The following is a 23989-nucleotide window of genomic DNA, read 5'->3' on the forward strand; positions in this document are numbered from 1 at the left end:
ATTAAATGCTATAAATATCAATTGTTCCAACAATTAATCAAATTTAAAAAAAACTGGCACATTCTGCAGATTTTTCCCATTTAAAATAATTTATTTAATATTAGGTTATCACTAAAAGATGCAAATAAATCTGCTTTTTCTGATTCATGCAAGCCTTTTTGGGGACCGAAGCAGATTTTGATCTGGTGCACAACCAGATTTTTATTTAGTATGCACTGGACAAGTTAGCCAAAGTGATTAATAATGATTACTCACAGCATCAGAGTGTGGTTAATTTGGTTAAATTTTGTAATCGACTGACCGCACTAATCTCCTAACATTCAGAGCTCTTAAATTCAACATCAGTCATCTCCAACTCGAATCTGTATCCTAAAAAAGCGAGGCAGCTTCTCCCAGCAGGAGCAGAACATGGACACAGACTTGGCTTTGCAGCTTCTCATTAGACGCTGTTTGTTGGTTTAAAAACCTCCGCAGGGAGGCTGGGAGGTTCAACAGGAGCAAGCTCTCTCACACGCCCACAGGACGCTCAGGGATAATTGTAGACTTCTCTTCACGTCTGGACTAAACAGCCCACAGAAACGCGTCGTTTTAAAACTTTACACAACAACAACAGCAGCTACAACCAACTCTTAAATCCAACAGGGAGGACGTAAAGCTGAGCTCCTTAAAACGAAGTGGGAAAACTCTATAAAAACTCCCAGTTTGGATCCGTTTTAACAGGCAGTTTATTAGCAAACAGTGAATTAAATCCAACCTCAGACTGATTCACACCTTCCTGGAGATCAGCAGCTCCAACTATGCCGACTGTAACAGAGAGAAATCCACTGCAGAGACTTCCTGCAAGCTGATCCCAACATGTTGAGGGTTGAGCTTGAGGGAAAAGAGGCAAAACTGGAAACTAAACCTTCACTCAATTCACACAAACTATTACAGCTGCTTCGCTCTCATTAGGACTGCAACGATTAATAAGTCCAACTTATTTAGTAATCAATCAATCAATCGTTAACTGGAGTATACAGACTCAAAAAAGGAAATTTTCTGTTATTTAAATTACCGTAAAACAAATACATATATTTTCATGTAAGATGAAAAACATTCTTTGTAAATATGTTCTACCCAGAACTCGAGTGACGGTTTTATCTTCACCTGGTTCAAATGCTGTAAAAACAACAAACATCTTTTGCTATCCAATTATTAAACTGTTAATAAATTATTAATCCTACTAATAATCAGCAGATCAGCCTGTTTAGTCAGGCCAACAGGACTGAACTTTTCATATTTATAAGCTCCAGATGCGTTCTTTGCTATAAATGAATAAGGGTTCTCTAAACAAATGTTATATTATTTCATTTTAGGCAATAAAATATTACATTTCTTACTTAAAAACAAGAAATTTATTTTGTTTCTTTGCATCTTTTCATGCATTTCTGATGTTGCATAAAAATGTTTAGTGGTTAAATAAAAAATCTGGCGTAAAGCAGCAGCAGCGCGGGCTTCAACGCGCCAGCTGTGTGATTGGTCCGCTCTCCTGGCTTTTAATGCATAAACTATCATTTAGGAATAAATTTACTCTGCCAGTGAAACGCTCAGAGTAACAGAGACGCTTGCAATCTGACTTTAACTTAAAAATATATATATGTATATTTTTTTCATTATTAATTTTTCTAATAAAAAAAAAAATATAAAAAAAAAAAGCAACACTTGGCCTGGCGGGGGGCTGATAAAGCATGGCGGGCTGCCAGGCTTATAATACACTGGGGTAAAGCCATGATATTTATATGTATTTTTAATAATATTTTATTTGAGTGGAGAAATATTGACATTCAGCTGTTTGAGTGGAGAGTTCTTGTTGTGCTGTAAAGGATAATTTCACTTCATTCTGGATTTTAAGTGACAGAGTGATTTACAGTTCAGATGTTTACACGATTCCCTGGTAATGGCAGCATCATGCTGAGCCACGATTTGCTGCCACATCACAGATCAGTTCCACCAAATGATAAATTTGGAGTTTTTATAAACTATTGCAGATTTCTGTTGTTTCAACCAGACTTCACTTGATTTTCCTACCTGCCCGTTTCCATAGCGATGGGACTGGGCGGGGCGTCTCCTCCACCAGACGACACGATGTTGGTGAGGGTGACGACGTTCTCCTCAGAGTTTCCTCCTCGCTCCTTCCTGCTGATGGAGCGGCTTGAATCTGGAGACCACTCCTGCAAAAAAAACACAAAAAAAATCTGTCAGGTAATTATTAATCGTTTTACCTGATTTTTATGTTTGAAACGTAAAATAACTTCTTTACTTCACACTTTAGTCCAAATGTTTAATTTATTATGCAGAAAAGCCAAAAACTGCACAAGGAACAAGAAAGCAGATTTATAATCAAGCTGAACCTGAGGAGAAGTAAAAAGAAGATTACAAATAAAAACAAAATGACTAAATTCTGTATTCTCACTTTAAACAGGAATCAAAGCTAAACAGAAGAGATCCACGTCTCTGATGACAGACAGCAAACATGCACGCCCATTATAATAACAGAGTGCAGAAAGAGAGCAGCTCCAGATGAAGTTACTGCCGTTTTCATTGTCTCTGGAGGTGTGTGCAATGAACTAAATGTGCCTACAGGTACAAGAATAACATTTAAAGGTGACCTATTATGCAGGTTAGAATAGTTGGATAGGAGCGAGAGGTAGATCTAAGCTTGCTTGTTTATTGTCGTCATAGCAACTGCCTACTAAGATGGCTGCCACGGAAATTCACAGAAGTGTGAAGAGAACCATGTACTGCAAAAAAAAACAAAAAAAAACAGATGGATTCCCCCCCCCCCCTTTTTATGTGTTTAGTTTGTTCTTTTAGAAGCAGTTGAGACTGAAATGTTCGTATAAGAAAAACGAGCAAACCGTAAATTTTAAAGTCTGAAAAATATTTCCTGAAAACATCAGAGCAGCTTTAGGCTTAAACATCTGACTTCCAGGCAGATGGAGGTGAGGTTGGATAAAGAAAAATGTTCCTAGTGATCTAAATGCAAGGCTGTTGGAGTGTGTGTGAGTGTTTTGTGAACAATGGGCCTCTGTCTGCGTGGCGGCGGCACTGTGGGAACACTGGGAGATTCCTCTGAGGACAGAGATGCATCTCTCCCTGCCAACTTCTCCCTCTGGACATGTTTTTTGTTTGTTAAATGTCTGGTATGACAACAGGAGATTTTTTATTTATTTTTTACCACATTTTGAACTTGTAAGATCAGATTAAATTAACTTTCACTTACATCTATGTTGTAAAAGATTTTGAATTAGTCGTCAATATTTTTCTAGAGCTACTGGCACAAATTTGAAGCTGCAAATGTGGCCATTTATGTTAAATTTTCTGTAAATCGTAAGTTCCAGCACTTTAGTATTTTCTTTAGGCAGTTAGAATATAATCAAGTTAGTCTGAAACCAAAACCTGTACTTAATTTTATTTTTGTATTGGAATTGTTGCTTTTAAGAACATAGTCAGTGGTGGAGACGTTTCTTGCTCATCAAATGTCCACTATGATGGCAATAATAATTTTTAACCATGTTGTTTTATTTGTAATATTAGATTAAGTTAACTTTTGTTTAGATCTAAGTTCTAAGACATTTTTAGTTATTTTGTTTATATTTTTGCTAGAAATAAATAAGTACATTTTTCAAACAAGTCAAAAGTGTGTTTAAGAAACAAACTGTCTTTTCTTGGAAAATTAAAAGGCAGCATCAGCCATGTTTGTTTATACGTTCCGTCCTCAGATCCAGATGACACCCAGACAGTATATTTAGCTTTATGCTGCACTTTCAGTAATCTACAATCTTCCCTTTGAGTGTCTCGAATGCAGAGAAACAGACTGGAAGAAACGCAATCATTTCTGAGCATTTCAGCTTCATTTGTTTCTCTGAAATGAGACACTGTCGTTCTAATACACCCACAGTAGGAGGTGTGGAGGCTGAAAGGCAGGAATCCAGGTCACCATATCCCTGATGTACTGTAACAACCAAAACTGCAAATCACCTCAAACACAAAGGAGGAAGAGTAATGTTACACTGCCCACAAGTTGGGAACAAATACAGGAGAAAATCCTTTAAGGAGGATTATTATGAAAAATACATGCAGGATTTGTTAGCTGTCTGTAAGGAGTTTCTGGCTTTGTGCTGTAATGTTTGCAGAAATGAGGTGAAATCTGCAGATTTTCACAGAAGGATTAATAAATCTGAAAGTGTGTGTGTGTGTGTGTGTGTGTGTGTGTGTGTGAGTGACATTCCTGACCCCACTCACTGCTCTCCACTATAAAACCAGGCATTCACTGCAAACCTGTTTAATATTCAGCCTGCTGCACACAGACACACACTGGACTCTGGATCGAGTTGACGCAGAACTTTTTTCCTTATTTACATTCAGTTTACAAACGGGGAGTTATTGATTTAGAGCTCCAGAGGTGACCCGGTTCATAAATAACTACTGAATACCTGCTGAACCGCTAGTTTAAACGTTTCTCCTCCAGGGATGAGTTGAAGTTTATTCATCTTACTGATTGGCTAAGGATTAATTGATAAGCAGATATTTTAAGAATTTGAGTTTTCGCCGATAGCGCATCAGGCGCCCCTGATGCGCTATCGGCGCATCAGGGGCGCCGATAGCCTTTCCATAAAATAAAAGGGCTACATTTTTTTCTTTTAAATTATGCTAAATAAAAAAAATAAATATTATTTATTATTATTAAAACGGAATAAAGTGTTTTTCTAGTCCCACACCAAACTCTGTTTAGACCGTTTTTCTTCTCCGTTCTAATTTGGCCGCCATATTTGTTTCTGTATCGACGGTTCCGCTAATCAGGCTGACCAGCGGCGCCCTCTGCTGGATGGAGGCCAAACTACAACATTAACATAAAGTCTAAGCGGATGTTATTAGTGAATCGATTGGAACTAATTTTAATCTAATAAACCATTGATCGAAAAAAAAAATGGTTGCAAGTTGATCACTTGTTTGAATTCCTATTTTTCACGGTTCTGAATGAGTGTGTGTGTGTGTTTCCACACCTCAAACTGGGGCCAGTTCATGCTCATCCCCGGTCCGTGGGTGTTCCTCCACCACCGCAGGTCTTCAGTATCGTTAGCCGCCCGTATGGTCTGACCCAGATCCTGGTGCAGGTTCTTAAAGCTGTTGGTTAAAACCATCACAATAAAGTCCTTCATGAGATTAGTCTGAACCAAGTTCTTGTCTCTTTGCACTTTTATAAAGTCTTAATAAAAGATTAAGGTTTTTTTTCCAGATTTGTTGTTTTTATTCAATATTTTCACAACTTTTGAGTTGTTCTATTTAATTTTAATATTTTTTTTTTAAATTATCCAAATCCCTAATGATCAAGTTTGAGTTTTATTTTGCAAAATACGTTTCTAATACCTCTGATTTTAGAAAGTGTTACTGGTTAATTACTCTGAGAAAGTTATAAGACTGAACATCTATGTAGGAAATGCTAACTGAGGAAGTTTAACTTTAAAACTGTTTGTCTTGTAAAACTAGGATTTAAATTGTAATCAGTTTAGACAAATTTTTTAACCAAAAACTCCAAATAAATTTGAAAAAAAAAAAAAACATTAAAAATTCATCTCAAACCATATGATTGTAGCCTAAGAAACCATATTAATTACCTTCACTTGACTTTTTCTTTGCAGATTCATATAAACTAAAGAAATGTAATCTAAAATCCATTTTGTTTGAGTTGTGACCCCAATAATTTAAAGTTAGCCACACTTTAATCTGAAACGGTCTGAAAAATAAATGCTCAAGCAGAGCAGTAGGGGGCAGCAGAAAGGCCTTTATGTTTTGGTTAAAATTTTTAAAATAAATGCAGCTGCTTCAGAAATTTTCTGATTAAATCCAAAGAGTTGAAGCTGGGAGGGAGCATCAGAAAACAACTCCAGAGAAATTTAAAAATGCATCAAGATTAAAGACATTAGAAGCAGAACCAGACACTTTGTTGAAAATATGTAGTTTGTGAAGCTACTTTAAAGTTATTTTTTGTCCCGTTTACTCGGACTTTACCATGGCAACTTGAGCTTGTTTAAATAAAACCAGAGGTCAACAGTTAATGGACGACGGTTCAGGTTTTGTATTAACCTCTGTGTACATACACACATGTTCCCACATGCACCAGCAGCTGCATGCCTTCGATCTGAGTCAGCTGCCATCACTTTTTCACGTTTCTCCCCAGAGGAAGTGAAAGTTTTCCCACCTGTCTTTAGCGGACAGGTCGAGGTGCGTGTGGATGTCCAGCAGGACGTCTTTGAAGAAGCGCAGTCTCTTCCGTTCTGCCTCCTGCGTGAGGTCGAACACCTGCTCCATGTCCTCCATGTAGCGAGGGTTGCAGCGGTTCAGCTCCTCCAGGGCCTTAGCGTAGCGCTCCTTCGCCTACAAAACAAACACAAACACTTCCTCAGGCTGAAAATGTCTGAATAATCACAGCACTGTCATTCTGAGCCACCAAACACCACCTAAGGTGATGGAAAACCTTTTTATTCCTGCACATTGCAAAATAAAAAAAAAAAAAAAATCATTTAAAATAGAAAACACTATTTCAACACAAATTTTTGGACAAAAACCAAACAATATAAATGTTTTACATCAGTCATTATCAATTATTTATTAGTTTTTTGTTTTAAAAATCTGAAATAATTCCAAACAGAGATTTTCTGTTTTGTCTACAGTTTTTACTCCACACCGTTAAGTTTTAAGCAAGTTATGAGGATTGGTGGAGAAACTTAAACTGCTGCTGCGCCAGTTACTCAACAGGTTGTTGCTAGGTAACCAAAGGATGAGTGAGTTGCTAGGTAACCAAAGGATGAGTGAGTTGCTAGGTAACCAAAGGATGAGTGAGTTAGTTGATTCCACCAACACAGCTTAGCTAGCTGAGAGGTTGAGCCGCTAAAGTCTTTCCTCTGCCTACATCTCCCAGAAAGCAGTGATTCAAGAGTTCAGTGAATATTCTAGCAGATGTGTTGATATTGATCATGCGTCTATATTGTTATTGATTTATTGGCCCAGCCCTATTTAAAGGTGATGTATTATACTTCCTTGTACAGGTGAGGATAGGTCTGTGGTCTATATAAAACACGTTAATTACATTACAAAATAATTTTTAGTCTAGATTGAGCTTCTTTCAGAATGAGCCTTTTTACGGCCTTTTGTCACTTTAAACTCAAACTGCTGCTGGCCATGACCCCCAACTCAACGTTAACACTCAAAAATAAAAATGGCTGCAAACAGATGCGCAATTATACAACAGTACATCTTTGAAAAGCATAAGTAGAATCTCCTTCACAATCAACAAGAATCCTCCAAGTGGTTTCTGAACAAAAGCTGGTCAAATGTGCTGGAGATCCACAAGGGTTGCTAGGTAACGGAGCTGTGTTCGGCTGGGGTTGCTAGGTATCTGAACAGCCAGGAACTTTTTGAAATGGTTCATCTTCCAGACACCAAAAAACATCAACTTATTGCCAACTGTTTTTTTTAAGCACATAAATTGAAGACAAAAACATGCAAAACATTTACATGATGGGTTCCATTTAAAAAATTTTGGGGTCCATTTGATCAGCTTTAGTTCAACATCTAAAATACTTTGACTCGACTAGATCATTCCATAGATTCTTCAAAACTAATAGATTTATGAAACCTTCATTTCCATTGGAAACACAAAATATGTCTAATAATAAATGTAATTTGAAGATCTGGACCAAATATTGTGCATCCCTTCATTTTGTGGTCCATTTGTTTTCTTCCACCCAGGGTGATCAGATGTTTCTAATTACCGTTTTATTTTATTGCGGCTGTCATGGGAAGTATTGTGGTTCAATCAGTCCATTTTAAAAGCCACTCAGGTTTTAAAAAGCCTCTTTAACGAGTTCCTCAGAGAAAAGATGCAGTTAAGGATTTGTAATTCCCCTCATGCTGCCAGAAACCACAAACGTTATGTAAACAACCCGAGTTATCCTGAAAGTTTCATTTTATCGGGCTGTAGGTGTGGTGGCTCACACCGACTGCAGACTGAAACTCTTCCGTACTTAGTGCTATAATTAAAACTTTATTCAGTCATTTGTGATTTAGCTTCAGAATAAATAAGTGACGTCTGGATGAGGGAAAGTGTCACCAAGCTGAGACTGAATTCATCCCAGATTTCTCAGATTCTTTCCTCTCTTCAGCTTCTCCGTCCCGCTGTCGGGTTTGTCCCGAGCCGAAACGAAGGCGATACAAGCTCAGTCATGTTTTAAAGGCAGAGACGTTTTACTGGACTCACTGGCACACCCTGACTGGGACGACTGGAGCTCCTCCCGGGATGCTAAGAGTGGTTTCACACCTGATAGTCCGGTAGAGTCGGTTCAATTGGGGACCAAAATTGCAACATTTGCTACATTTTCTGAGTCAAACCAACCAAACCATTTGAAACACTGGTTCCCCTCCTCGCCTGTGGGGGCACTGCACCAAGAACCACTGATGAAACAAAGACACTAGCAAATGAGCGCAAAACTTTGTCAATAAACACAAATTTGCAATTGTAGTGCTTAAATTAAATAAAGAAAACAATTAAAATCCAGCGTGAAGAGGCGTGTTCACATGGTAAGTTATTAAAAACACATGCAGCGCCACAATCCTCCAACTACTTCCTGTCATCTTCATGGTTTGTGACAGATGAAACATCTGGTTGTTGATCATGTGCAAAAAAAGAGTTTAAATGGTAATAATGTGAAATAAACCAATTTCAATGTGGGCAAAAAATGAATAAATAAATAATAAAAAAAAAAAAACGTATCACAGCACCAGAAACAAGTTCTCTCTAAACTGGTGTGTTTCCATTAAGCAAATTTAGTTTAGAAATGTTAAATTGATCAATTATATGGTCAATGACAAAATGGTTGTAGGAATTCCCTTTTGTCATTTCTCCCGCTAGCGCTAAGCTAGCATGTTTGCTTTGGTTGTTTTTACCCAGAATGCTCTGCACTGTAGTCCACTTCCTGTTTTGGGAGCAGCCTCTGGTCTGCTTGGCGTTCACATATAAATTCAAACCACACGAGTTTAATTCAACCAAACTGTCACCGAGGTTTGGACCAGAGTTCTGGTTGGTTACGTGTTCACACCTCCCCAAACGGACCAGACTTTCTGGACTGAAGTTTGACTAGAGCAGAGTAAAAAGGATTCGTGTGTGTTTCAGTTTTGTACCTTCTCAGCCTCTTGGTTGCAGCGCTCGGTCCGGACCGTGAATTTGCGGACTTCCTCCTGGGATTTGGACGGGTCAGCCTTGGCATGCGTTTCCCTGGAAATGGCCGTCCACTCCTCCTTCTTGGCCTGATGGTAGCTTTTCTTACTGGACTCCACCTTGACGCACACAGATTTGATTTTCGATTAATTGTGCGGCTTTCATGCAAACTCATGTAAAAGACGCTTTTCATCATTTTAAATGAGAAAATAAAAATTTTGTTACCTGAAATGCAACAACATANATTTTAAAAGCCACTCAGGTTTTAAAAAGCCTCTTTAACGAGTTCCTCAGAGAAAAGATGCAGTTAAGGATTTGTAATTCCCCTCATGCTGCCAGAAACCACAAACGTTATGTAAACAACCTGAGTTATCCTGAAAGTTTCATTTTATCGGGCTGTAGGTGTGGTGGCTCACAGACCGAAACTCTTCCGTTCTTACTGCTATATTTAAAATTTTATTCAGTCATTTGTGATTTAGCTTCAGAATGAATAAGTGACATCTGGATGAGGGAAAGTGTCACCAAGCCGAGTCTGAATTCATCCCAGATTTCTCAGATTCTTTCCTCTCTTCAGCTTCTCCGTCCCGCTGTCGGGTTTGTCCCGAGCCGAAACGAAGGCGATACAAGCTCAGTCATGTTTTAAAGGCAGAGACGTTTTACTGGACTCACTGGCACACCCTGACTGGGACGACTGGAGCTCCTCCCGGGATGCTAAGAGTGGTTTCACACCTGATAGTCCGGTAGAGTCGGTTCAATTGGGGACCAAAATTGCAACATTTGCTACATTTTCTGAGTCAAACCAACCAAACCATTTGAAACACTGGTTCCCCTCCTCGCCTGTGGGGGCACTGCACCAAGAACCACTGATGAAACAAAGACACTAGCAAATGAGCGCAAAACTTTGTCAATAAACACAAATTTGCAATTGTAGTGCTTAAATTAAATAAAGAAAACAATTAAAATCCAGCGTGAAGAGGTGTGTTCACATAGTAAGTTATTAAAAAACATGCAGCGCCACAATCCTCCAACTACTTCCTGTCATCTTCATGGTTTGTGACAGATGAAACATCTGGTTGTTGATCATGTGCAAAAAAAGAGTTTAAATGGTAATAATGTGAAATAAACCAATTTCAATGTGGGCAAAAAATGAATAAATAAATAATAAAAAAAAAAAAACGTATCACAGCACCAGAAACAAGTTCTCTCTAAACTGGTGTGTTTCCATTAAGCAAATTTAGTTTAGAAATGTTAAATTGATCAATTATATGGTCAATGACAAAAAGGTTATAGGAATTCTCTTTTGTCATTTCTCCCGCTAGCGCTAAGCTAGCATGTTTGCTTTGGTTGTTTTTACCCAGAATGCTCTGCACTGTAGTCCACTTCCTGTTTTTGGAGCAGCCTCTGGTCTGCTTGGCGTTCACATATAAATTCAAACCACACGAGTTTAATTCAACCAAAGTGACACCGAGGTTTGGACCAGAGTTCTGGTTGGTTACGTGTTCACACCTCCCCAAACGGACCAGACTTTCTGGACTGAAGTTTGACTAGAGCAGAGTAAAAAGGATTCGTGTGTGTTTCAGTTTTGTACCTTCTCAGCCTCTTGGTTGCAGCGCTCGGTCCGGACCGTGAATTTGCGGACTTCCTCCTGGGATTTGGACGGGTCAGCCTTGGCATGCGTTTCCCTGGAAATGGCCGTCCACTCCTCCTTCTTGGCCTGATGGTAGCTTTTCTTACTGGACTCCACCTTGACAGACACAGATTTGATTTTCGATTAATTGTGCGGCTTTCATGCAAACTCATGTAAAAGACGCTTTTCATCATTTTAAATGAGAAAATAAAAATTTTGTTACCTGAAATGCAACAACATAACATTTCTTTAGTGAACACTTGATAATTTGCAGCAAAGAATGAATCTCCAGCTAAAAAATACTTCTAACGTGAAAAACTCAACTCTTCCTGGTTCATTACAGTGTAGGACTGATCTGGTGATTATTTTTCAGGTTAACTAATTCATAATTTGATAGGAAAATGTGCTTCGTAGAGAATTTGTTAACAGAACTTTAACCAGGTGAAGCCAAATCTGCCACTAGAATAGTTCTGGGTGAAACATATTTACAGACAAAGTTTTTTTCCTTTTAAATGTAAAATCTAATTTTTTTTAGTAGATTTTTGGCTTAATTACTGCTCTGAGTGTGTCGTTTTTTCAGCAAATGCCCCTTTTTTGAGTCTGTATACTCCCGTTAACTAATCGATTACTAAATTAGTTGATTTCAACTATCGATTAATCATGATTAAAATGATTAATCGTTTTCTAGAGATTCTATTTTTAGAGTATAAATGGAAGGAACCAGTCATGAATGGATGGGAAGTAACAGAGGGACTGTACAATAGGAATAGAAAGAAGGATTGATGGACAGATGGATGAAAGGACGGGTGGACAGACAGAAGCACCTCTTTCAGCTTGCGGACCCAGGGTTTCTGAGCTTTCCTGAACCCGTCGTCTGCGTCCTTCGTCTCCCTGAAGCCTCCCATCATCTGCTTGTGGAAAGCGTCCTTCTGCCAGTCGCGGACTTTCTCGCTGTCCTCGCCCGCTAGCCGCTCCCGCAGCTCCATGTGCAGCTCGCTAAGGCGGTCGGCTGCCTGCATGAAGGCGTGCCACGCTTTCTCCAGAGTCCCGTACTGAGGGCCTGTTGGAGGAAAAACCGCTAAGCTAACGGTTTGACTTTTTGTGCAATTCTGAACAAAGGAGGTAAAAGTTTCCATTAATTAGTGGTGGACATTGTTAACTATAACATTAGCTGTTTTAACCCTAAAGCACTAAATATAAGCTTTGCTAGCATTAAAGCGCTACACCAACACAGCATTTAGCATAAGCTAACGCTAAAGCACTGGTGATATGGATTTAAAGTTTCATCACAATATTTTGTGGTATACTTATGATAATACTGACAATAAAAAGTATTGCTTCTTTAATAGGTAACTGTAAGGGTGTGAGTGAATAACTACAACTCTTGAAAAACATTCCCATTCACTTCTTTACAACACCATAGTTACATTAAAAAAGTGTGATCTGTATCACTAAACTACACAAATAGTCTTATTTTCAAATGTATTAATAGATCCATAGTCTCACTGAGCCAACAGTGGAGAAAACAGTAAAAATCCCAACAATACAAACTGTTCTGCACAGTTCTAAAATAAAGTAAAATCATTTTAAGAAATGTATCAAATTAGAAACAATGTGATGACTATCAGGAAAAATTTAAGTTAGGGAAAGCAAAGTTAGCAAAAAGAGCTAAGCTAAAATTTAGCCCTGCTATTAGCACATTACTGGAACTAAACTCCCAGTTTTCTGACATCTAGAACTACAAACTCATCATTGCTACTGAGATGACGGACCTTTTTCAACGATGCCCCTCCACCTTTTGGACCAGTCGCTCAGCTGAAGAGCGTAGCTCTTCTCAATCTTGGCTCTCTCCTGGAAGCAGCTAACGAGCTCGTTGCACAGCCGGTGGCCGTCATCGATCCGCTTCACCGTCCTTTTATAGTTACCCGGCTGCAGAAGCACAAAGACACAGAAATAAAATCACATAAGGAAGCTACAGTTTACGCAAAACCCAGTGCCTTTAGCTCAGAAGCTAAGGGTGACCCACAATGCTTCCCTGAACAGGTTAGCATAGGTCTATGGTTTATGCAAAACATGTTTTTTTTTATTATGCACAAAGTCATTCTTCTATCATGAGATTTTACGCTCTCCAACTCAACATTTACACTCACGCCTGAAAGTGGCTGTAAACAGATGACCAATTATAGAACCGTACTTCTTTGAAAAGCAGAAGTGGAGCCTCCTACACAACCAACAGGAATGCATCAAGGAGTTTCTGGATGTCAACAACAAAACACTTGTCTTTTCCAGCAGCCATTGTACAGCGCATCCAGCAGTAAAACCAGCTGACCAAATGTGCTTGGGTTGCTAAGTAACAAGCAGAGCTGGGTTCTGGTTGCTAGGTAACGGCACAGTGCCTGGGCAATGTGATTTAACAAGTTTTTGAAACGCATCATTTTAAAGACACCAAAAAATATTGATTAATTGCCAATTTAATGACTGAGTGAGTTTTCTAAGCGCTTAGGTGGTTTTTTTTAGACGCAGTAGAAACCCAAACGGAAGCATAAAAACGTACAAAATATGAATTTAGCATGACAAACAAAGCAAAGCAAGGCAGCGAGAATGTGTCCTGGTATTAAATGTGTTTTATTTGTACCTCCCAGAAGCTGTCGGAGCTGCCGAGGTCGCTGACGTCTCCGTTGGAAGACATGTTGGGGTCGGCCCTGCAGCACGGAATGATGGCGGCGGCACACGAGACTGCACAGAACGAAAGGGATTCACAGATTCAAAAGCAGCACATCACCTGGGAAGAGCTCTCTAATGCTGAGCCTTTAAACAGAACAACTTTAAAACAGAAGATCAACCTGTAGGGAGTTTCACCATAAAGAAACCATCAAAAAGCTCTAAATTCAAAAACAAACCAGCAGATTGTACCAAAAAAAAAGTCATTTTCCAATCAATACAAGCAGTTTAAAACTCCTTAATTAGGGTGAACATAACTGTCAAATTGCTGTGATCCAATATTCCTAGAAGGTTCCTTGCATCAGTGTTGAACTTTTTCACATCTTGTCACATTTTAACCACAAATTTCAATGTATTTCTAATTTGACAGGCAAAAACAAAGTGGTAAATTACTGAAAAGAGGAAAAAAATAAAATAAAATATTGATTATGTTTTATATGGTGTGTCTCTAACAGAGGACTTAAGATAATTTCAAAACAAATCTATGCCACAGTGTTCAGATTTTTATTGTTAAGATGGTAGTAATGCGTAATTTTCCCGTTGTTTTGGAGAGACGTCCATTTGTGGTTCAGTATTTGTGGATTTTTCTCTGGAGTGAGAAATTATTTAAAGAAAGTTCATGGATTTGTTTTGTAGATTATATCTAAAATAATAGAAAGAAAATGCAATTTGTGATGCTGAAACAGTTGTTGGGATTTTAAAGCAGCCAATCAAGGAGCGGCATTAATTTCCCTCGATGCCGATTGGCTGCAACCCACACTGCAAAAACACAAACTCTTACCAAATCATTTTTGGTCTTTTTTCCAGTGCAAACATCTCAATACACGTGAAATAAAGCAAAACTAACTTGATAACTAATGCATATTGAGGCATATTGGGTGTTTAAACCATTAAAGGCATTTTTAAAAAGGGATCTTAAGTATTTGATAATTTCTGCAAAAATCAGAAGAGCGTCACCACAGACTCTCAAAGCTTATTGTTTGCATGATGGTACACTGGTGCCTTTGACTGATGCTAATCCTAATCTAATCCCTGCTCAGAACACAATCCTTTTGGAAGAAGTAGCATTTCTGTTTCTGTTCATTTTCCTTCTGGCTTTAAGCTTCAGTAAATATCTGTGTCTGTAGGAAAACACAGAAGCAGCATTCAGCCTCTATGCACCACAAATCTGGACCAAACCTCCAGAAAACCACAACACAGCCGAAACAGAGTTTTTTTTTAAATTAATTTATTTAGAGTTGCTTTTAAACCATAATAATGGAACACTGATAAACATATTTGATTTGTATGGAGGATACATAATGTAATGTCTGTTATTAGCTTTGATAATTGTTGACAAGCTTTGGACACAAATTAGCCAAGATAAACCGCTAATCTGAGCTAGCCTTAAAAACAAATTATCCAAAACCAACTCTTAGGTTTCTTCAGGGTCGCTGTAATTCAGACAGTTACAAGAGCCATTTCCTGCCAACAGCCAGCTACAACAAATCTTTAAATAATCCGAATTGATATGAGTTACAACATTTAATTTCCCTTTGGGATCAAATTATCTACGGCCAACGGTTAAGATGAGCTAGCTATCTTGGAATACAAATTAACCGGGGCCGACATCAGTTAGCTACCTGAACAGAGTCATGACTTCAATCCTTTCAAATTGATCAGTTCCAATTTTCAGTTGGTGCAGGAAGATAATCTGCAGCAATTTACTCAATTATAGAAACAACAAAGGCTCCCAGTCTTTCTGTTTCTCTTTCTTCTTAAAGCTACTGTCTGAGGTGAATAGTTTTCGCATGAGATTGTGTTCTGCAAGGCTCAACTTGACTTCCCAGTTGTTTCACAACGCTCCCTCTCACTGTAAATAACTGCGTCGGTGCAGGGAGCAGGCCTCGGTGCAGCAGCGTAACCTTGGTGAGGATCTGCAGGGAGCGAAGCGCCGGCGGCTGTAAATAAACGCGGATGCTCCTCATGAGTTCTGCTACGACAACAAAAGCAGTCGGCAGCAGAAAGAATGTGGCACCACAAGCGAGAACCCGTGACTCATGGGCAATCATAGGTGTGTCTGTATCTGCGGAGACATGTGACGTCTAAGATTATCCCTAAAAGCTCAGGCTGATATTCAGAGACGGAGGGTAAATCTCAGACCCACGGCCCAGTGGGTGTTTTTCCACAGATGGGTGTAAAATTTGCCAACAGCTGCAGAGACCTCTCCCTGCAACGTGCTGGAACCTGACGATGAGCTACTGCCTCCACCGTGGGTCACTAATCAAACGTTAAAACTCATTCACAACCACTGGAAGACATTACAAACTATTATGCAACAGTGGGTATGTTTGTATTAACAGCAAATTAATCAAAGGGAGCAAGAAAAACAGGACTGAGCAAATCAGAGCCATTATAGACTTTTAAAAAGGTGTGGGAGTGTAAACTGACTGCTGTTCACTCATTTTTAATCAAGCAGGTTTTATTTAGGTGACTTTAAATCAACCGAGGCCGACAGCTAATCTGATCTGGATAGCTAACTCAGATTATTTTTTTGCTTCAGCTAATTTGTTACCAAAGTGTAGCTAGTTCATCTCAATGGTTGGCCTCAGCTCATTTGTATTCAAAGATAGAAAAATCAGATTAGCTGTTTGCTTGAGCTAATTTGTATTCAAGACTAGCTAGGTTTAGATTAGCTGTTGAATTCGGCTAATTTTTACTAAAATTAGCCGAGTTCAACAGCTAATTTTACTACCTAGACTACAAAGTCCAGGTAGTTGTTGACATCAGCTAATTTGTATTGGAAGCTAATTTGTATTCAAAGCTAGTTTGTACTCAAAGCTAGCCAACTCCAAGCAGTTGTTTGCCTAAGATCATTTGCATTCAAAGTGGACTGGCTTAGAGTAACTGTTGGCCTTCACCAATTTGTTTTCAAAGCCTTGCTAGCTTGGATTAGCTGTTGACTTCAGTTGTAATGCAAAATTAGCCATCACTGGGTAGTTGTTGGCATCAGCTAATTTGTGTTGAAAGCTAGCTACCTAAGATTAGCTATTATGCTCAACTAGATTGTATTCAAAGCTATAGCCAACTCTGCTTGCCTCAATCTGCATGCGAAGCTAGCTAGCTCATGTTAGGTTTAAAATCCTCTTTTCAGAAGAAAAGGAAGTTTCCTTTTCAGTTTGAAATCAAGATCCCAGAGTCTGGAGGAAAACAGACATCAAGGCTGTGATCAAAGCTGCCTGGGTTTCCTCTCCACCTCAGCAGAACCACAGGCGGACCTCCATGCTACGCTGCATTGATGCAGTAACTCGTGCAGAAGAATCAGATAAAAACTACGTACAGTCTTTATTCATGTAAAACGTGTTCAAACATGCCAACACATGGATTGGTGTTTGAATTTGGCCTTTATCATGGAGGATTCCTCCCACAGAAAGCAGCACAAATGAGGCGCTGATCTGCCTGATCTCAGAGATTTTCCAGAGAAAATCTGAATCTGAAATATTTTCTAAGAAACCAGATGAGCAATCTGTGGAATATGAACGATAAACGTGACTGAATCACTGAGGTTGGTTAACAAACACACCTCTGAATCAGTTTAAACACAAAGAAGAAACTAAATAATATGAAAATGTATCCAGTCTTTTTGCAAAAGTTCAGATTTTCTTAATTTTAAGACATAAAATAGAAATAAAATAGTGGCTCTTAAAAATTGCAGCTCTAAATGAGTTTCATTTAGCTGGTCCAGGGGGAAATTGGCTCTTTCGATGGTAAAGGTTGCAGATTCTTTAATTAGAAAACAAGTTGCATGAAATTAAACTCTGTGTTGGCTGAGAAACTAAAATAACTGTGTCACATGTTGCTGCAACATCTGAGACCAACAACCTTCAAAAGCTGAAGTAGCGACACTCAAATGTGTTATTTTCTAAACTGAAAACATTTTTTCTTTTAAAAGTTTTTCCATTCTTAAATGCTCTAAAAGTTGGTTTGCTACAAAAACACATCAAGTACAGAAAATCCTTGATTGGGCCACAGCTGTATCCTTAGATATCAATAAGACGCTCAATTTATCTGATTCTTTATCAACTGATAAGGTATTGATTAACTGATAGGAAGGCAGATAAACAGACTCAATTGTTTGTTTTTTTGTGGAATAAATGTTTACTCATCGGTTGTTTCTGTCACATCAAACCCAAAACAAATGAAGGACTTTAGACATTAAACCAAAGTTTAAATCCTGTCTGCCATGGAAACTTTAAAAAAAATAATTTCTGGAGTCCCAAGTTCCCATTCAAAGTTTTATAATTTTGAATTCTTGTTTTCTTCTGACATTAAAATATTATAATTGATACAACTTAAATTTTGTGTTTTAAAAAACAAAAAGGAAAACGGGACATCTAAAGAGACGGATGTTCCAGAAATTTCATGCATTTTCTGGAGATGCTGAGAGGAAAATGTTTCGTTTTTGACTTTACAACGTAATTATGGAATAAAATTCTCCAGTTTTGCTCTTCCACACAGTTTGATTATTCAGAACAGTTAATAAATATTCACACTTCTGCAGATGTATCAATGAAAGGTCCATCAACAAGTCGTATAAAAACCAAGAGGAGACATGCTAACGCTAGGCTAACAACTCTTTGTGAAGCAAATTAGCCTTTAAGTTTGTTTTTATTTCACAGAAAACAAAATATTTGTAATTAAGACTAATTACAAATAAATTTCTGAAACTTGCACAAACATTTGAGCGTCAAGGCAACAACCTTATCTGCAAGAGCCTGACACACTGCAAAAACAAAATCTTACCAAGTATTTTTGGTCTAGTTTCTAGTGAATATTTTAGCATACTTAAAATAAGAAAAACTAACTCCGAAGAAACTTCTGAGCAAAACATAGGAGCTTGTTTTAGGTAAATAATTCCTTAATATTGACAAAAAAGTACTTATGCCACTGGCAGATTATTTCACTTTCAACATGGTAAAATGTTTTGCTACAAGTGAAATAATCTGCCAGTGGAACTAATACATTTAATTTTTACTTAAAACAAGATCCTATATCTTTCTGAACAGTTGCATGTGAGATAGTTCATTTGAAATAAGACAAAACTAAGATATTTACACTGGAAACTAGACAAAAATACTTGGCAAAATTTAGTTTTTGCAGTGTAATTACTAACCTACAGTTGAGCCAACACTTTAACAAATGTTGGTAATGAAAGAAATAAAAGCAGAAACATGAATTTGAGTTTGTACTTTTTGTCATACGCTGCAAAAACACTTAAAAAGTTAGTTGTAAGTGAGTTTTATCTTATTTAAAAAGTAAAAACAAGAAACTGGACCAAAAATACTCGACATTTGGTGTTTTGCAGTATGAAACGCAGTTTCATGTTGAATCTATGGAATAATTGTTACAGTAATTTTTAAACCACCGCCGATCAGAAGAGCAAAGAGGATCAGAACCGATTCCAGGTCACAATCTGGAGATCAGCCGGCTGAGGCGAGAGAAAGCTGGCGCAGACGGAGATTCTTGATGCTTTATTGAAAAGTGGGTCAGGCCAGTGAAGAGGAGGAGGAGGAGGAGGAAGGCGCGACGGACCGGACCTCATAAGCTCCGGTGTCAAACTCACGACCATTAATCTGATTAACGTAAACGAACGTCTCCCCTGCCCTAAAGCTGCGCTGCATTCCTGAAAAAGCTTCAGTATTTACAGATACGGCGACCTGGAGGCTTAAAAATACCCAGAAAAGCAAACAGCAGATGGAACCCGTTTGCTGCCGCCAACAGAACCAGCTGTGGAGCTCATGAAATTAGAGGCTCCACGTCTGAGGAGAGATGATTGCCGGTGGCAAAAATACTCCAAACTGAACCCTAAATTCAGGCTTCGCTCCAATCTGACAAGAGCGACTGAAGCCGAACATTAAAAACGTTTCATCACAACGAGCAGAAAACCAGAGCAGGCGATAAATTATCAGAGGTTATCGCGATAAACGATTATATTGGTGTTTTGAGACCATTTTCAACATAATGCTAATAATGCATCAATGAACTTTAAATTCTAATCAATATTCAATTCTAACTGTAAGACATTTTAAATATCCAAAATAAATAAAAAACAACAAATATAATGAATTATGAAAACACCAAACTGAAGATTTATCATCCAGTTTTTGGTAGAAAGAGAAAAATGCCAAATCATGCAAATGGGAATTATTGAGCTAATTTTAATTTAATGCAACGGGTCTACACTGCAAAAACAAAATATTTCCAACTATTTTTGGTCCAGTTTCTAATAGAAATGTCTTACTACACTTCAAACAAGGAAACTAACTCAAGTAAGTTTTCAACAAGATGCAGGAGCTTATTTGGAGTCAATTATTCCTTAATATTGATCAAAAAGGATTTATATGACTGGCAGATTATTCACTTAACACAGGAAAATATCTAAGATATTTGACTAGAAATGTACTGAAATTACTTGGTAACATTTTGTGTTTTTGCAACGATAGAGTAACTCATCACTGTCTGGTTAAGATAAATTTAAAGCTGTGATTTCTTAACATGGTTTTTAATCAGAAAACTGAAAACTCAAAGTGCGAGCTGCCCCTCCCCCACCTGCTGCTGCTGCTCACAGCAAATCAACAAGCTGAAAGAAACAATCCAAACTTTTCCCCCGCAGCTGAAAACGACAAATCAAACCGGTTGGAGAGATTTCTGGACAAAAGTAGCTCCAGCAGTTCTAAAACTGCTCAACATGATGCTGCCACCGCCATACTTAGCATTTGGGATAGTGATTTAACACTTGGTCATTACTGCTAAAAATGAACGTCTGAGCATTTTCAATCTGTTTTCTGGCTGCTTATGTTCCTTTTGGAGTGATGGCTTCTTCCTGCCTGAACGGCCTTTCAGCCAGAATCGACACAGGACGAGTTTCTCTAAGCAAATTCTGGCAGTTTGTCACAAAGTATTTTGCTTTTTTTCTGGGGTTGATGTGCCTAATTATGTTCATTTTCCTGAACTAATGCTGGTTGTTTTCAACCTAAATTAAAGTCTGACTATAACAGGAAAAGATGTATTAAAACATAGGGAATGTTTTAATACAAGAGACGCGTACTTACAGGTCTACTTGCAGAGAAAATGACAAAGTACTTTATAATCTTGAGTTAGAGTTTGCTGATTAGCAAACGGCATGCTAGCATCACAGTTTGTCTTGGCAGATCGACAGGTGAGTCACTTTAAAAGTAAACCAGCTTAAAACTGAAAATAAACGTCTGTTACCCCCAGAACAGGTTCTAGTTATGATGCCGCAGAGGTTAGTCAGTTAAGACAAAAGGTACGTTGTTTGAAAACTGTAGCTGTGCGAGAGGTAAATAGTTCACATTTCTCAAAGCTACACAGACTCAGAATTACAGGTCCTTCAAATTATTCACATTCTGTTATGTTAAAAACAACTTTCAATGATAAATCAAGACATTGGAGATGCTTTTCTTCAGCACTGACAGAATCTGGTCAAAATTAATCATATGAATAAATGGAGATAAATAAATACAGGATAAATGGAGGACTGGGCAATACGGCTAAAGAACTTATTACAATAATTACTGATTAGTTTGTTTCAAATATCTGAAATATTGCCAACCTGGTGGCTTTTATCCACAGTTAACGCCACAACGTTGGTTTCTATTTTTCAGCAGTTATGAGGCACAGTTGGGAAACTTGAAACTGCTGCGTCAGTTATACTCAGCAGGTTGTTGCTAGGCAACCAAAGTTTGGGGGGGAACTTGAAACTGTTACCCAGCAGGTTGTTGCTAGGCAACCAAAGAGCGAGTGAGTGAGTTGATTCCACAGTGAGTAAAGTTGGGAATGCTATGCGGTTCTGGATCGAAGTTCAGTGAATATTCCATCAGCTGTGCGATCTATTGATATTGACGACGAATCCATCGCGATATATCTTATTGATTTATTGTCCAGTCTTGGATAAACGTAGAAGAAAACCTGTTAAAGGTTGGAAAAGTCTCCATAACCGCGCTATATTCAGGTATTGAACATACATAGCTGTTTAATAAAAACAAATAACTCTACCATATTGTATGAAATGATTTTCATGGTACACATGAAGTTTTCATCCAAATGAACACACCAATCTGCCCCTGGACTTTGTTTTTAACATGCCAAACCCATAGGGGGCAGAGTAGCACAACGCTAAAACCAATGTAGGCCAATCAGATCGCTTCAAAACAACCACGACTTCCTCTTAGGAAGTAAACATGGTGCCAGGAAATTCATTTGTGTGGACAGATATGTAGGTTAAGCCACTTTTAAACAGCGTATATAAAGATAAAAAATATAATAACATATGCACCATTTGCCACCATTTCCCCATCTACACACCCAAACACAAGTACAGAGTTCTCTCAAATCTCCACTTTCATAAATAATCGTTTTAGTGACAAATTAGAATTTTTGTGTGGATGAAAGGCCAAAATGCATAAACATGTTTTTGTTTTCCCAGATACCTGGCTGTGTGTGGATGTGTATGGACTATGTATGGACGGCTATGTGTGGACGAGGTCTTGATCACTTTGGATCTCCAACAAATGCATCCAACTTTGTGGTCAGAAAGTGACGAAACTTATTTTTGTAAGGAACAAGAAGACATATGTTCACCATAAGATGCACCTTGTTAGATTTAAAACATGACATATAAATAAAACAAGTAGAAATAAACAGCAGTCATGCAACACAAACGTTAGCATGCTGTAGCCAAGTGGATGCCAAAGTCAAGCAGGACTTACCTTATCAGAGACGAAAATACAAATGGACAGATGTCCAAACAGAAGACGGCCTGTTTCTCCAGCAGCCTGAGAGGCAAAGCGGTCGGGACAGAAGGAGGAAGAGTCCACAGAGGCAGCGGAGAGAAAACAGAGGGTTGTTAGCGAAGCAGCAAGCGGTTAGATTAGCCCAGAAGGAGCCGCTGCTTTATGGCCCGGTGCCGGCTGGAGGGTGGCACATTCTGGGAGGCCGAGCGAAATACCACACATGAAGCCTGGAGCGGAAACTTAATGAAGCAGCCAAAGAGCGGCGGAGCTTAGCAGCAGAGGTCAGAACGGCTAGCTCACGCCTCTGGTACAGCAAACCTGCAGGAGGACCACTTCAGGTTGGAAAGAGAGAGAGTCAGCCATCTTTTATTAAAGCGTTCAGCAAAAACAGATTAAAAACCAGACCTGCAACTAGTTACATTTACTTTGTTAATTCTTCTTTTTGGGAGTGTTTTTACTACACCTTTTACTTTTACTTTATTTATTATGAAGTATTTCTACTTTTACTTGAGTAAATTTTTGGATTTTCTACCAACTGAATTAAAAACCAAACATGTTTTAACGAAAAATTCACCAGACACAGACGCACACCTGCTGTTTCTGTTAAAGTTTCAAAAGTTTTTCATTAAAAGAAACCGATTTGGAAAATGTTTCGTTTGCCTGATTTTTTATTTTTGTTACTCATTTGAATTATTGTCATTGAAGTCCTTAAAATACCAAAATTTCAACTTAACTTTATGTTTTGATTCGTCTGATGATGTAATTTTAATATTAAATGATTGATAATTTGATCAGCACTTGACTAGTTGGCATGTTTGTTTTTCAAACAGCTTCATAAAACAACAGGAAAATAGACCCAAAAAAACCAAAACCATGACTGCTGATTTAATTGAAGTGAACTTTAAATAAATAAATAAAAAGTTCCTTCCCATCAGAGCAAGACAACACACACATCTGCATTATTGAACAATTCCCTTTTGCCCACAGATCAGTGAAGCTCAACTGAGTCGTTCTGCCTGCAGCCCGGCGCCGACAGGGAATCAAACAAGAGAAGAAGAAAACGCAGCCGACTCAGCACAACCCTTGAAAAATGTACTCTCTTTCTTCCCACACACACACACAGCTGTTCCTGAAGCTCATCTCTGGCCAGAAACACATCACTGGAGCCACTGTGGGCCGGTACCGCCTCCGGCCCGGATAGACTCAACCTGCTGCGGCTGCCAGAGATTAGAGCAGCTCCTGAACAGCCATTCTCAGACAGACATGAGATTTTAACCCTCAAACTGCAAAAAAAAAGAGCAAAAAACAAGTATTTCTGTCTAGTACAAATATCTTAGAACGCTTGAAATAAGACAAACTTACAAGTAACTTTCCAGCAAGAAAAGAAAGCTCGTTTTAAATCAATAATTCCTTTACATTGTTGAAACAGTATTATTATTCAACTTATAGCAAGACATTTTCCCTTGTTTAAGTGAAATTAACTTCCAGTGGAACTAGAACTTTTTCATCATTATTAAAGAGTTATTGACTTACGTTCTTATATTTTGCTACAAAGTTGCATGCAAGTTTGTACTAAGACTTTCACTAGAAACT

At 38.3% G+C, this 23989-nt stretch overlaps 1 protein-coding gene and 1 long non-coding RNA gene across 3 annotated transcripts in view; one reads left to right on the top strand and one right to left on the bottom strand.

The window, feature by feature from the left end:
• The window catches only part of pacsin3 (protein kinase C and casein kinase substrate in neurons 3), a 30087-nt gene that overhangs the window by 1835 nt on the left and 4263 nt on the right, over positions 1-23989 (bottom strand). Inside the window, exons 2-9 of one of the 2 annotated variants that reach the window (XM_007558797.2) lie at positions 22373-22438; positions 13519-13619; positions 12656-12812; positions 11708-11943; positions 10845-11000; positions 6242-6417; positions 5046-5166; positions 2068-2210 (exon numbers count right to left, since the gene is read on the bottom strand). In XM_007558797.2, coding sequence (XP_007558859.1) covers positions 2068-2210; positions 5046-5166; positions 6242-6417; positions 10845-11000; positions 11708-11943; positions 12656-12812; positions 13519-13572 — 1043 coding nt within the window. In that variant the 5' untranslated portion in view covers positions 13573-13619; positions 22373-22438. The remainder of the gene's footprint in view (positions 1-2067; positions 2211-5045; positions 5167-6241; positions 6418-10844; positions 11001-11707; positions 11944-12655; positions 12813-13518; positions 13620-22372; positions 22439-23989) is intronic. The other variant, XM_016674715.1, reaches the window with a different exon arrangement.
• Positions 7240-9813, top strand: LOC107836966 (uncharacterized). Its single transcript, XR_001662937.1, has 2 exons — positions 7240-7883; positions 9519-9813. It is a non-coding gene; the product is annotated as an uncharacterized LOC107836966 (long non-coding RNA).

Source organism: Poecilia formosa, unplaced genomic scaffold (assembly GCF_000485575.1).
Source record: "Poecilia formosa unplaced genomic scaffold, Poecilia_formosa-5.1.2 Scaffold99, whole genome shotgun sequence".
NCBI lineage: Eukaryota > Metazoa > Chordata > Actinopteri > Cyprinodontiformes > Poeciliidae > Poecilia > Poecilia formosa.